Consider the following 13,624-nt stretch of genomic DNA (forward strand, 5'->3'; position numbering starts at 1 on the left):
AGAGAATATTGTAACTCTTATTTATTTGTTCTCTAAAGAAAAATTAAACATTACTTATATTATTAAGTATGTGGATTGATAAATCGTACTCTGTCTTTATGTTGTCATACAGTCCTGTCACGTATAATACTGAAAATAATCTTCATTATCGCCACATAGCACACCTCTAGAGAGACATTGTATTCAATCCCTTCCTTGTAAACAGCCACCCCAAGAGTTGTGCCGTACAGCATCCTTGGGTATGTTAAGTATGATTTTCTTGCCAAAAATGAAAGATGTTACTTTTTTTAATGTTTATTTATTTTGAGAGAGAGCAGGGGTTAGGCAGAGAAAGAGAGAAAACCCCAAGCTAGTTCCATGGTCAGTGCCGAGTCCAACACGGACTCAAACCCATGAACAATGAGATCATTACCTGAGCCAAAATCAGGAGTTGGTTGCTTAACCGACTGAGCCACCAGGCGCCCCAAAGTGTCACTTATTGTAAACAAAAGCAAACAAAAAACTTACATATCTGTATACTTTAAAAACTTGGAATCAGATTAGAAAAAAAAAAAAGAAACCTCTTTTGAAATCTTCCAGAGAGCCTCAAGGATAGGAATTCAGGCCCTGTCGTAATGTTTGTAAGAAAAACTGGTTAACAACAGGGAAGATGGACTTTAATTAGTAGAATTCAGACAAAGACTTTTGTGTAATTGGTGTATGGTGTTAAAAACAATCACTGTCACTCTTCAGCAAGCCCAGCAATGAGCCATTTGCTGCATTTAGATCTTTGTATCATTGGATCTTTTTTTAGCTCTCACAGACCTGTAGTAAAATGAATTTAACTTTTTTTTTTTTTAATTTTTTAATGTCTACTTATTTTTGAGAGAGAGAGCAAGCAAGCAAGGGAGGGGCAGAGAGAGAGGAAGACACAGAATTTGAAGCAGGCTCCAGGCTTCAGCTGTCAGCACAGAGCCCGATGTGGGGCTTGAACTCGCAAACCGCAAGATCATGACCTGAGCTGAAGTCAGATGCTTAACTGACTGAGCCACCCAGGCACCCCAAAATGAATTGAACTTTTAATCCATCCTTCAAATAGTTGTATCACACAGCATTAAACCAAGATTTCTCAAAACAAAGCATAGTTATTCATACATTGTATATTATTTTAATTTTTCCAAAATAATTTGCTCTGTTTTAAGTGCTCTGTTTAAGTTTTTGATATGTGTAGACCACTGCTATAAGCAAAAGAGAAAAGAAAAGTTCAGAATAATTAAGTAACTTATTCATAGAAACAGAGTTTTTCAGTTGGCAGGACCAGGATTCATTCAGTTTTTAAGTGTTAATAACTTTGCCATAACACTAAAAAGGCCTACGGAAGAATTGGGGGAGGGAGGTGTAGGTGTTAGATGTAACAAAAGTGAAGTACTTTGTATGTGACAATATTAATCAGTGTAAATTAAAACAACTGATTTTACTGTGTTCTAGAAACTGAATTCTTAAAGTCTTGATTAGAAACTTTCCAAATGCTCATATTCATGCACTCATGCACCACAGTCCTTTCTCAAATGTGGCCTGAGTTTTCCTTTTGACCATTGCTAACCACTCCTCTATTTAACTTAAGCATTTTGTTATTTTTTCCCCATCCAACCCTGTGATCTCAAGATTTTGAGGAAATTTAAGATGATTTTTCCTCAGAAATCAAAATTGGGGAACAGTGCATTAGATCTTTTGGAGAAAACAGTGAGGATAGAGTTTATCTGCATGATTGAGCGATTCAGATAAAACTTACCTTACAAGAAAGACAGTGATATAAAATCGGAGTTACTTTCTTTAACTGAAGAGCACGTTGGTTTGTAGGACATGCGTTCAGTGATTTTCAAATTTGATTGTTCATCAGAATCACAAGTAGGGCTTGTGAGAGTAGAGATATCTGGCCCTGACTCTATAGTGTCTAACTCAGTAGGTCTGGGAGGGGACCTAAGGCTTACCATTTCTAGCATGTTTTCCGGTGCTGCTGCTGTTGCTGGTCTGGGGACTGCACCTTGAGAACCACTTCTGTAGCTCATAGTCTCTTTTTCAGGTAGAATAAATGTACTGTTTTTTTTGTTGTTGTTGTTTTTTCTGTTTTTTTTTTTAATATATGTCTGCTTCTTTACCATGAACAAGTTCTCTTCTCCTCAATTGTAGTATTTTTTTTATCCTCAAACCCCATAAAAACATTAAGAGTTACTCCTTAAAGAAAATTCCTGAAGTAATCTTACCACTTGTGTATCTACCTTCTAATCCTTTTTATATATCAGTTCTATATAAATGACAAAAGACAGGCCTGTGAATTTGCAGTTTTAAGATACACCAGTTTCAGTTACTTTGGTATATTTACTGTAACTAATCGTATAAACTCCAGACTTCACTGCTGACTCTCCAGTCCACACAGACGCACATCATGACCAGTGACCGGTTATGTCACATTTTCCAGTCTGTCAGTGGTCACTGTGTACCTGTGTCCCGAGTTCACACACAGAAAACAAAGTGTGTCGTTGTGTTCCTTCCTTGCCTCCCAGTGATAAACTCATGACATTTTACAAAAGTGGATAATCACACAGATAGTTGGCCGACCACGATTAAAGCACAGCCAAGAAATATACAGCGATACTGCTGGAAGTACAGTTGGAATTGAACAGAAGTGGGGTTGCAGGAGAAATAGCCAACCGTGGGAATGTCGGCACCGCTGCTGTTCAAGAGACCACAGATGTGTCGCCACGGGAATGAAGTGAAGGCCAACTTAGGGACACAAATGAGGAAAGTGGTTGTGACGTAAAGGGTGAAAAAGTGACACCAGCATAAGATTTTACATTAAAGGAACTCTTGGAGATGTTTCCTGACATCAGAAGTATAGAGGATACAATGTTGGAAGCTGATCCTAACTTAGAAAGGAGTATGACAGTTCACAGCATAGAAGAGATGCTTGCTTTCTATCATAAGTTGTACCAAAATAAGGTGACAAGCAGTGTTCAAACTGCTCTTGATAAGTTCTCTATAAATAAAATAATCTTCAGTGTTATGTTGTAAATTCCAGTATATAAATAAATATTAATTTTACTATCTTTTTCATTTCCCTAAACATTTACAATTGATGGGGAATTCATAATGTTTTGACAAAAAGTTTTAATGGTTATGGAACAACTGTATTTTTCCAGCTGATCATTAAAATTGCTTGCATGGTTTCAGTTTGTATGGTTATTTTTATCATCCCATACTGCATGCAAAGCAAAGATTGCCTGTGTGTATGTATGTATGCATGTATAGGTGTGTTTGAATATATGTATGATTTGATGCATGTATAGAAAGCCTTTAGTTGTATTACACAAAGGCTTTATTTGTACTCTGTAAAGCAATTTTTCCCACCTTTGGATAGCCCAGTTTGATGTACAAGAGATTGGTCATGGCTGAAGGGCAGTGGCCAAGGAACTTTCCGTCCCAAGCCTTCCTCGGCTGCCCCAAGGGCTGAGGAGATAAATATCTCAAGTACACAGGAGTCATTTGAGGCCCACAGGTGAAAATGCTCAAATATTGAGAGAATTGTAAACTCCTTGAAGAAGTAGGGCTCCTAGCACTTAGTCTGGCCTTCTCTATAGAGTTATCTTTGACCATATTTGACATATACTATATTTTTTACTGAGATTTCCTGAAAAAGATATGACTTATTAATCTCCTCAAAGGCATATTTAGTAAATGTCTAAATATATTTTATTATATTTAATACTCCCTTTCTGCAGTTATTAAAGCAGTTATTAGAAATGCCACTGTATAATGAGTGTTAGAAATGTAGAGATGAAACTAAAACTTGGCATAGGAAATAACAAATGGATGTGGGACAAATGGATTCATTGTTTTAAGGTAGAGCATCTGATAAAAATGTTTCTAATACTTTTTATGAGCACAAAGCAAATGAAAGGGAGCTATATATAAAAATGACGTGCACTTTTTGTTGTCCCAGTGATTGACGTCAGCTTCCCAGGTAATGTGTTTTGATAACTAAATATTGCAAGTTAAAAAATAAAGACAAAAAGTGATATTTTCAGCATTGATGAGTGTTACATTCTTGTCATACTAATTGATGTTTTTAACTCTGGTACAAAGCATGGTTTTTATATTGACTTGATTTTGTAACATTTAACTCAGGGCTATCTTTAAATTTTTATTTTTTTTTTTTTTTTTTTTTTACATTTTATTTATTTTTGATAGAGACAGAGCACAAGTCGGGGAGGGGCAGAGAGAGAGGGAGACACAGAATCCGAAGCAGGCTCCAGGGTCTGAGCTGGCAACACAGAGCCCGATGCGGGGCTTGAACTCAAAAACTGTGAGCTCATGACCTGAGCCAAAGTCGGATGCTTACCAACTGAGTCACCCAGGTGCCCCCAGGGCTATCTTTTATATCATTCTTCCTGGGTACATTTTATTTATTTATTTATTTATTTGTTTTTAATTAAATTTTATTATTTTTAATTTACATCCAAATTAACATAAAGTGCAACAGTGATTTCAGGAGTATATTCCTTAGTGCCACTTACCCATTTAGCCCATCCCCCATCCCACACCCCTGCCAGTAACCCTCTGTTTGTTCTCCATATTTAAGAGTCTCTTATGTTTTGTCCCCCCTCCCTGTTTTTATATTATTTTTGTTCCCTTCCCTTATGTTCGTCTGTGTTGTCTCTTAAAGTCCTCATATGAGTTAAGTCATATGATATTTGTCTTTCTCTAATTTCTCTTAGCATAAATACCCTCCACTTCCATCCACATAATTGCAAATGGCAAGATTTCATTCTTTTTGATTGCCGAGTAACACTCCATTGTATATATATATACCACATCTTTTTTTTTTTAATTTTTTTTAAATGTTTTTATTTATTTTTGAAGGAGAGACAGAGCATGAGCAAGGGAGGAGCAGAGAGAGAGGGAGACGTAGAATTTGAAGCAGGCTTTCAGGCTCTAAGCTGTCAGCACAGAGCCCGATGCAGGGCTCAAACTCACGAACTGTGAGATCATGACCTGAGCTGAAGTCAGACGCTTAACTGACTGAGCCACCCAGGCGCCCCTGCACATCTTCTTTATCCATCCATCCATCCATGGACATTTGGGCTCTTTCCATACTCTGGCTATTGTTGATAGTGCTGCTATAAACATGGGGGTGCATGTGTCCCTCCGAAACACACCTGTATCCCTTGGATAAATACCTAGTAGTGCAGTTTCTGGGTCATAGGGTAGTTCTATTTTTAGTTTTTTGAGGAACCTCCATACTGTTTTCCAGAGTGGGTGCACCAGCTTGCATTCCCATTCCTTGGTACATTTTAAAACCTAAGTGTCCGTCTCAACCTATTTTGTTGTATAAGGTACATGTTACTTTTTAAAATGGAAGTGTTGTCTTTTGCTACGTTGTTTCTTAGAATTCTGGAATTATGTCATACTTGTAAGAAAGTAGGACCTTAAGCAGAGTTTGTTGTTGTTTTTTTTTAACCATGGGGAATCTTATGGTGTGCTTTAATAGCCAGACTTTTTTAAGCTTTATTGCAGTATAATTGACAAATCAGGTTGTAAGATATTTAAAGTGTACATCATGATGATTTGATATACGTGTACACTGTGAAAGGATTTTTCCCTTTGATGATTTACATTTAAGTTCTACTCTCTTAGCAGATTTCAATCATACAGTATAGTGTTATCATCTATAGTCACCGCCCTACATACTGGATTCTCAGACTGTGTGGTTGAAAGTTTGTACCATTTTACCACCTCTGTCTATTCCTTCCTCCCCCAGCCCTTGGAAACCACTTTCCTACTCTGTTTCTATGAGTTTGACTTTTATTTTTAGACTCCACATAATATTTTCTTTTTCATTCTTATTTTCCATAACATAATGCCCTTAAGTCTATCTATATTGTTGTAAACAGAATTTCCTTCTTTCTCATGGCTAATATTCCATTTTTTATGTATACCACATTTTTATCCATTCATCCGTTGATGTATGCTTAGGTCGTTTCCATATGTTGGCTGTTGTGAATAATTAAGCTGGATTTTTATAATCTAATTCTTATCTTAACAACCAGGTGTGTGTTAGAGATGTGGAGAACATACCCAAACTATAAATCTGACTATCCACTTACTTTGATAATAGGTACATATTTCTCTAAAAATTTAATCTCTATGAAAATGCAACGTTAATAGGAAATAGAAACACCAATATTTTAAGTTAGGGTTTTTTTTTAATTTTATTTATTTTGAGAGAAAAAGAGGGTGTGCACGAGCAGGGGAGGGGCAGAGACAGAAGGAGACAGAGAATCCCAAGCAGGCTCAACACTGTCAGCACAGAACCTGACATGGGGCTTGATCTAATGAACCGTGAGATCATGACCTGATCTGAAAACAAGAGTCAGACGCTTAACCAACTGAGTCACCCAGGCCCCTTATCAGTTGTTACTCTTAAATTTGGGACTTAGAGGTTAGTTTTTGGTGTGCATATGTGTAAACTTTTCTATATTCAGCAAATATTTTAGGATTAATATCTATTTCTTTTATAATCTGACTTTAGTGTCATTTTAAAATGCAGCTTTACTTAATAAACTTAATAAAATGTATAATTCTCTTTTAGAACGTAAAGTTCCTTTACAGGGGTTACATTTTTGTAAAAACATCTTTAAGGAGACTGGATAACTTTTTTTTGTTTTTCAGTACTGCAATTGTTCTTTTTAAGTTTGATATTTTATTTTAGGACATATTGATGCATTTACTTCAAAGCTTTTTCTGCTAGAAGAAATTACCTCAGAAGAATTAAAAGAAAAACTCTCAGCACTCAAGTAAGAAAGTTTACTTTGTGGTGGGATTTTAAAAACTTGTTAATATGATCACTAATTTTCATTTATCTCTAAATATTGGTTAAATTTAAATCATTTATTTTCAAGACTTTTATACCTTTTATACATTGAGGCTTCCCCTGACCCAGCTTGTGTTCCATCTGTATTTTCCAACTGCATTTTCCAGTTAAATGGAATACCAGTGGTTCCAGTCTTTCTACTTCAGACAGAGAAGGCTAGAGGGAGAGTAGTAGCCTAGCATCTGGGAAGTGCATGAGAGCACACGTCACTCCTTTTCAGGGATGGGAAAGAACAGTACAGTCCTAGACTCTTAGCTCCAAGCTTTCTATTTAGACATCCTGACTTCTAAGTTTCCCCTGTGCCACGGATGACTGTACATCAGATTGAAATGAGTTTATTGTGCTCAGGACTCCACGTACCAAAATGCAAAGGAACATAACTTAAGAACGTTATCTAATTTGTATGTCACAGTTCTCGAGAAAAGACTGGTGGTAGTATTATCCCCATTTTACATGTTGGGAAGCTGGGCCTTAGAGTGATTTGCTTCAGAGCACACAGCCAAGCTAGAATGATAACCTTGGTAGTGAAGATGTTTGATTCACCAGTAGGATAAGCACTGTCCTGACTTAGACTGGTTGCAGAGTTCCAGCTTTGGGACTTGACACAATTTTTGAAGGATTTCAGATTCAGTCTTGAATTCTCTGCTTGTTCTCAAAAATGTCCACTTCTATTATAAGGACTACCTCTTTTGAGGGGTAATTTTTTTTCTTTACATGAATAAAAAATGTTTTCCATGCATTACTCACTGCCTGCCCCACCATTCCCAATGAAACTATTTTTAAATAAATAGTTGAGGAATGAATTTAGGTCTAGAAAAGATACAAAAGAAATATATTTCATTTGCCTTTAACTATCCTGTCGCCACTCAGTGGCTTCTCTGGCATCACACATTTAAAATACCTCTCAGTTACTTTGGAAGCTAATTCACCACCTTCTCTAAAAGGCAAGCTCTTTGCAGATTAGTTCTGCTGAAGACTTCTGAATATTTTTAAAGTTTATAATTTGAATATAAAATTGTGATCTCTTTACATCTGATTCACACAGGTCAAATACTTTATGATTGTGAAGAGAAATCAGGAAATGGCAAAAATTAAGTAAATTTTTAAGTCTTTTAAAACTTTTTTTTTAACGTTTATTTATTTTTGAGACAGAGAGAGACAGAGCATGAACGGGGAAGGGGCAGAGAGAGAGGGAGACACAGAATCGGAAGCAGGCTCCAGGCTCTGAGCCATCAGCCCAGAGCCCGACGCGGGGCTCGAACTCATGGACCACGAGATCGTGACCTGAGCTGAAGTCGGACGCTTAACCGACTGAGCCACCCAGGCGCCCCAAGTCTTTTAATTTAATCATATTTTTGGCATTCTCTATTTTCTATTATTTTATGGGTTTGTTTTTTTTTTTTTTTGCTTTGTTAATGAGGGTATTTCTCTTTCTGAGAAGCCACAATTGTTAAGAATACTTTTTTTTTTTTAACATTTAACTTTACATGAATTTCTTCTGTTTAATAGGATTTCAAGTTTATTTAACATCCTCCAACACATTCTAAAGAAATTGAGTAGGTAAGTATTTTTTGGACATTTTGCGTTGATATGTATGATTTTCTTGGGTGAAAATTCGTAGAAACTTGGAATATATACTATTAGGGGTAGATAAAAAAAAACAGAAATGCAACATTTATTCTATTTTGTCAAGATTTAAATTGTGAAAATATAAATAAAAGGATAACATAATAGTACCCAGCTTACTAGTAAATAAACATTTTTCTGTAAGGCTCTGTTGTATTGGTTTCCTGTTGTCACTGTAACAAATTACCACAAATTTACTGGTTTAAAACAGCGCAGACTTACTCTTCTACAGTTTTGGAGGTCACAAATCCAAAATCATTTTCATTGGTCTAAACTCATGTCAGCAGAACTGATTCTTTTTGGAGGTTCTAAGGTCATAGTCATATTCCTTGATTTGTGGCCTCTTTCTCCATCTTCAAAGTGCATCATTCACATTTCTGCTTCCTTTGTCACATTGCACCTTAATCACATTTGGAAAGCCATTGAAGGTAACATTCCAAAGTTCTGGAGATTAAGATGTGGATATTCTGGTGGCCATTAAGGAGCGTAGCCTAGCTATATTGCTTATATATTCAGGATAAGGAAGCAACATAGAGCTGGTGTTCAAAACTCAGTAAGTCCAGAGAAATCTTGAATATAGATTCCCCACCTGAGTATTTTTATCAGACTGTTTCATTATGTGAACCTTTGCATTCCTGTTATGCCCTTACTAAAGATAAACTAAAAAACAGTTCAAGAGTCTGAACTAAAAGTGAAAAAATCTCAAACTTCTGAGTCTTCTACTTATTATGCAACTTATTATGTTTCCTAATTTATAAAATGATGGTGTTGAGTTTATTAATTTCGTAGGTACTGTTCAGTTCTGTGATTCTGTGGCAGAAATTTTATTTTGTGTACTGTGTTCTTCATGTGAAGCACAGTACTTATACATGACATTTGTCAGATGCTTTTTGAAATTTTATTATCGATATCTTAGTTTGTGTATTCATTTCCTACTGCAGCTATAGCAAATTCCCACAAAATTCATGTTGTAAAACAATACAAATTTATTATCTTTCAATTCTGTTAAGTCTAACAGGTCTGCTGGGCTAAAATCAAGTGTCAGCCAGAGTGATTTTTTTTTTTTTTTTCTGTAGACTCTGGGTATGATCTCTTTCCTGGACATTTGTGAATTCTAGAGGCCACCTGTATTCCTTGGCTTGTTGACCTCTTCCTTTTTCAAAGTTTCAAAGGCAGGTTAAGACCTCACATCACATTGTTCTGACTTCTTCATAGTTGTATCTCCCCGCTGAGTCCCTTCTGCCTCCCTATTCTACATTGAAGGACTCTTCTGATTACGTTGGGCCCACTAACATAATCCAGGAAAATCTTACCATTTTAAAATCAGATTAGAACTTTAATTCCATCTTAGTTCTGCTTTGCCAGGTAATATAATATATTCACAGATTCTAGGGTTTAAAGTATAGGCATCTTTGGGAGGTCATTATTCTGCCTACCATGGTTAGTACCCATCCATGTACATTGCACTGTATGGTGCTTTGAAGACACTCTTCCTTGAAGTATCCCATTAATGGGAACAGGGCACCTGGGTGGCTCAGTCGGTTAAGCATCCGACATCAGCTCAGGTCATGATCTCATGGCTCATGAGTGTGAGCCCTGCGTCAGGCTCTGTGCTGACAGCTCAGAACGATTCTGTGTCTCCGTTTCTTTCTGCTCCTTCCCTCCTTGCACTCTGTGTCAAAAGTAAACATTAAAAAAATTTTTTTTAATTTCTAAAAAGAAATTAATGGAACATAACTTACCAAGTTTGTAGGCAGATGCATTTAACTAAAGTATGATTAATCCTTATTTTAAATGATATGGGAAATAGCTGATGTTCTAGCACCTTTGAGCTAGAGGAATATAAAATCCCAAGAAAGCACAGGATGTTAATCATAGCCTTTTGGCTCTTTATGTTGATATACTGAATTCCTTAAAGCTTTCTAAGGAGACAAGGAAAATGTAGATTTGTTGTTTGATAGAAGTGATTATTGTAATGGTAGAGAATCATAATTAAGGTTATGGCCTATGGAGTTCAACCCCCTGAGTGTATATCTAAGCCCTGCACTCAGAACTTTGGGCAGATTGTTTAGTGTCTCTAATTTCTATTTAGCTCTAATATGGGGTGAATAATTAAAATTATGCCTTAAAGAATTGTTGTTGAGAATTCAATAGTAAAATGGTTTTTAAGCAGTATAATAGTTAGCTCATGATAAACATTCATACCTATCAGCTGCTGCTGTTATTTTTTTTCTAATAGCACCTCATATTTTGTGATTGTTCCATTTTTTTCCTTCCACTTTCTTTTAAACTATATCATATTCACTTCTATATTTCTTAATCTTTATATTACTGGATACAAAGCAGGTTCTGTGTTTGTTGTGTATGTACACTCCTGAAATGGTTTTCATTATATGTTATCCATGGATTAGAGAATTAGACTGTTTCCCATTAAATTACCAAACACTTAAAAATTGATTGAGGTAACAGTAAAAAGAAAGTAATTATATATCCTGAACTTTGGAATAAGAATTAAAATAATTTCCTAAAGGTGGCTTAGTCGGTTAAGCGTCCACCATCGGCTCAGGTCATGATCTCACAGTCCATGAGTTCGAGTCCTGCGTCGGGCTCTGTGCTGACAGCTCAAAGCCTGGAGCCTGTTTTGGATTCTGTGTCTCCCTCTCTCTCTGCCCCTCCCTCACTCACGCTCTGTCTCTGCCTCTCAAAAATAAAGAAATGTAATAAAAAAAAAATAATTGCCTAAAAATCATGAAAATAGTCAAAAATAAGACTTACTAAAAGTTATTTGGTCATAGAAGTGTTTTTAGAGGTGGTATTCCCTTCCCATAATTGTTTTCAATTTTACTAATAGATCATGATTGAGAAAATGCTGTTGAAATTGACACAGTGAGCCAATGAGTTGTATTTCCTTGTATGATTTAGCTTGCAGGAGGGTTCCTACTTGTTGTCTCACGCAGCAGAAGATTCTTCACTCCTGATCTACAAGACATCTGATGGAAAAGTTACTAGGACAGCCTACAATTTACATAAAACACATTGCAGCCTTCCTGGTGTACCTTCCAGTCTCTCAGTTCCCTGGGTCCCTTTAGATCCCAGTCTGTTACTACCATATCATATCCATCATGGAAGAATACCTTGTACTTTTCCACCTAAATCACTAGGTCCCACACCACAACAAAAGGTAAGATCTTTTTGGCAATTAAATGTTCCATTAGGTTGTTTATCTGTTTCATTGACAGTACAGTATTTTAACATCCTGTCCACGTTTGCTATATTAATCGCAATATCATTCTAAAAACTATTTTCATAAGAGTAGATAAAGTTTTATGCTTTACTGAGTCCATTTATTATCAGTGGAAGTTTCTATTTTTGTAAGGTTTATAAGTCAACTAAAGAAAATTCTAATAGCTTGTCCAGTGGGAGCATCCACCTAGTTAAATCCCTGTGTTCCTATGAAAAGCAAAGTTACATTTTTTTCTGATTTTTATTTATTTATACGTTTGATATCATGAAATATTTGAGACAATTTGCAGAAGAATATATACGATAAAATTACGGTGGTACAATTGAAAATTGATAAGTAGGGTATAGAAAAATAGAAAAGCAAGTGTTAGCCATTAGTGAATGCAGCACCTTATTAAATGTACGCTGAACTGTTAAGGACTAAATTGTGTTTACAAAGTATTGTATAACTCCATATTTCTTGAGTTATAATTAACATTACTCTCTTTGTAGAATCCTTCCTGGAAATACCAGTTGAATGACTTTTCCCTGTCTGAAACTTTTGTAAAGCCATGGCTAGAGAAACTCTTCACCATGTCACTCATTCTTTATATCATATAAGATACTCCAGTTTGGGTTTAGTTGTAGGAAGAGTTTTGTTCTGTACAAGTGGATCTGAATGTTCAGGAAGTAAAAACTGAGTGTATTTTCCTTCCCTGCTGCCAAAAATCTTTGAGTCAAAATTATTGTCTGAGTTCCATAATCTTACCAGTATATGTGTCCTGGAACAGCTATCAGTTACATATTCTATGGATATCTTCTCTCCCTCCCCCCCCCAGGTATATTAATCTGTGTTTTCAAATCCTTTTAGAAATGGCTGGAATGCAAATATTGAGGATCTTTTTATAATTTAGAGTAATGATGTTGTTTATATTTTTCAGTTCTTTACCCTAATGTTACTGTATGGGAAGATCTTTTTAGAAATGACAACTCCTTGCTCATTCTTAGCTAACTCTGGCCATGAAAACATAAATATGGTTAACAATGGATAAAGTTAACATTTTAAATCATTTTGTCTACAGTTCTGGTTTGTTATTTCCAGTTTAAATTTCATTTGACTAGTGATTTTTACAACTTTCTAAGGCAAAATTTTCTTCACCAACTTAAATCTAATTGAAAACTACTTTTGAAAGATTTATGTTCTTTCAAGGATAAAGATTTCCATTTCATTTGGAAGTCCTGATTATAGTGTCTCACCTGTGACATACAATTCTGTATGGGGGTGACTTATTCCTTTTTGGTTTAATACTTCAATACGATTCCATATGTTCAGGGTTTGGCCATATAAATACAAAAGTAAACAGTTCACTTATATGTATATGACCGAGTAGTTGCTGGTTTGTATTTTTTAAGACACTTCATGTATTCAGTGCCAAGGACAAACCCTTAGTGAGATTATCTAAGACGCAGCTGTTAGGTCCAGTTAGATAATTAATGCTTGGTTTGATATGTTTTCAAGTCCTTGAAAGTTTTTGGTCATCTCTTACACATCTCGCTACAATCTAGCTTTATGTCTGGTGGGAATTACCTGACCTTCCTCCCTTACTTCCTCCTAACCAGGCCATGGGAATGGGACTCCAAGTCAAGGTAAGCAGACAGGGTTTCTAGCCTTAGCAGCAATAGGAAAACACTAAAGCTTCAGGAAACCTAAGGATGTAACACCCTACATGAAACAAAAATCATCCACATATTTAATGGTGTAAAAACTCATATAACAAATATTCCTGTCTCTGATACAATCCTTTAGTCCCTAGTCCACTTGCAGTTCTCATCTTTGTGTAGTGCCTTAAGTACTAACCCTGAGAG

At 35.9% G+C, this 13,624-nt stretch overlaps 1 protein-coding gene across 11 annotated transcripts in view; it reads left to right on the plus strand.

Moving 5' to 3' along the window:
- ICE2 (interactor of little elongation complex ELL subunit 2) overlaps window positions 1-13,624 on the plus strand; it is a 63,922-nt gene that overhangs the window by 47,889 nt on the left and 2,409 nt on the right. For 9 of the 11 annotated variants that reach the window (XM_027067395.2, XM_053223946.1, XM_053223944.1 and 6 more), the window contains 3 exons: window positions 6,749-6,833; window positions 8,420-8,470; window positions 11,459-11,717. In XM_027067395.2, coding sequence (XP_026923196.1) covers window positions 6,749-6,833; window positions 8,420-8,470; window positions 11,459-11,717 — 395 coding nt within the window. Of the gene's footprint in view, window positions 1-6,748; window positions 6,834-8,419; window positions 8,471-11,458; window positions 11,718-13,624 lie in introns of those variants that run through there. The other 2 variants (XR_008299142.1, XM_053223947.1) reach the window with 2 other exon arrangements.

This window comes from Acinonyx jubatus, chromosome B3, assembly GCF_027475565.1.
Source record: "Acinonyx jubatus isolate Ajub_Pintada_27869175 chromosome B3, VMU_Ajub_asm_v1.0, whole genome shotgun sequence".
NCBI classification, from domain to species: domain Eukaryota; kingdom Metazoa; phylum Chordata; class Mammalia; order Carnivora; family Felidae; genus Acinonyx; species Acinonyx jubatus.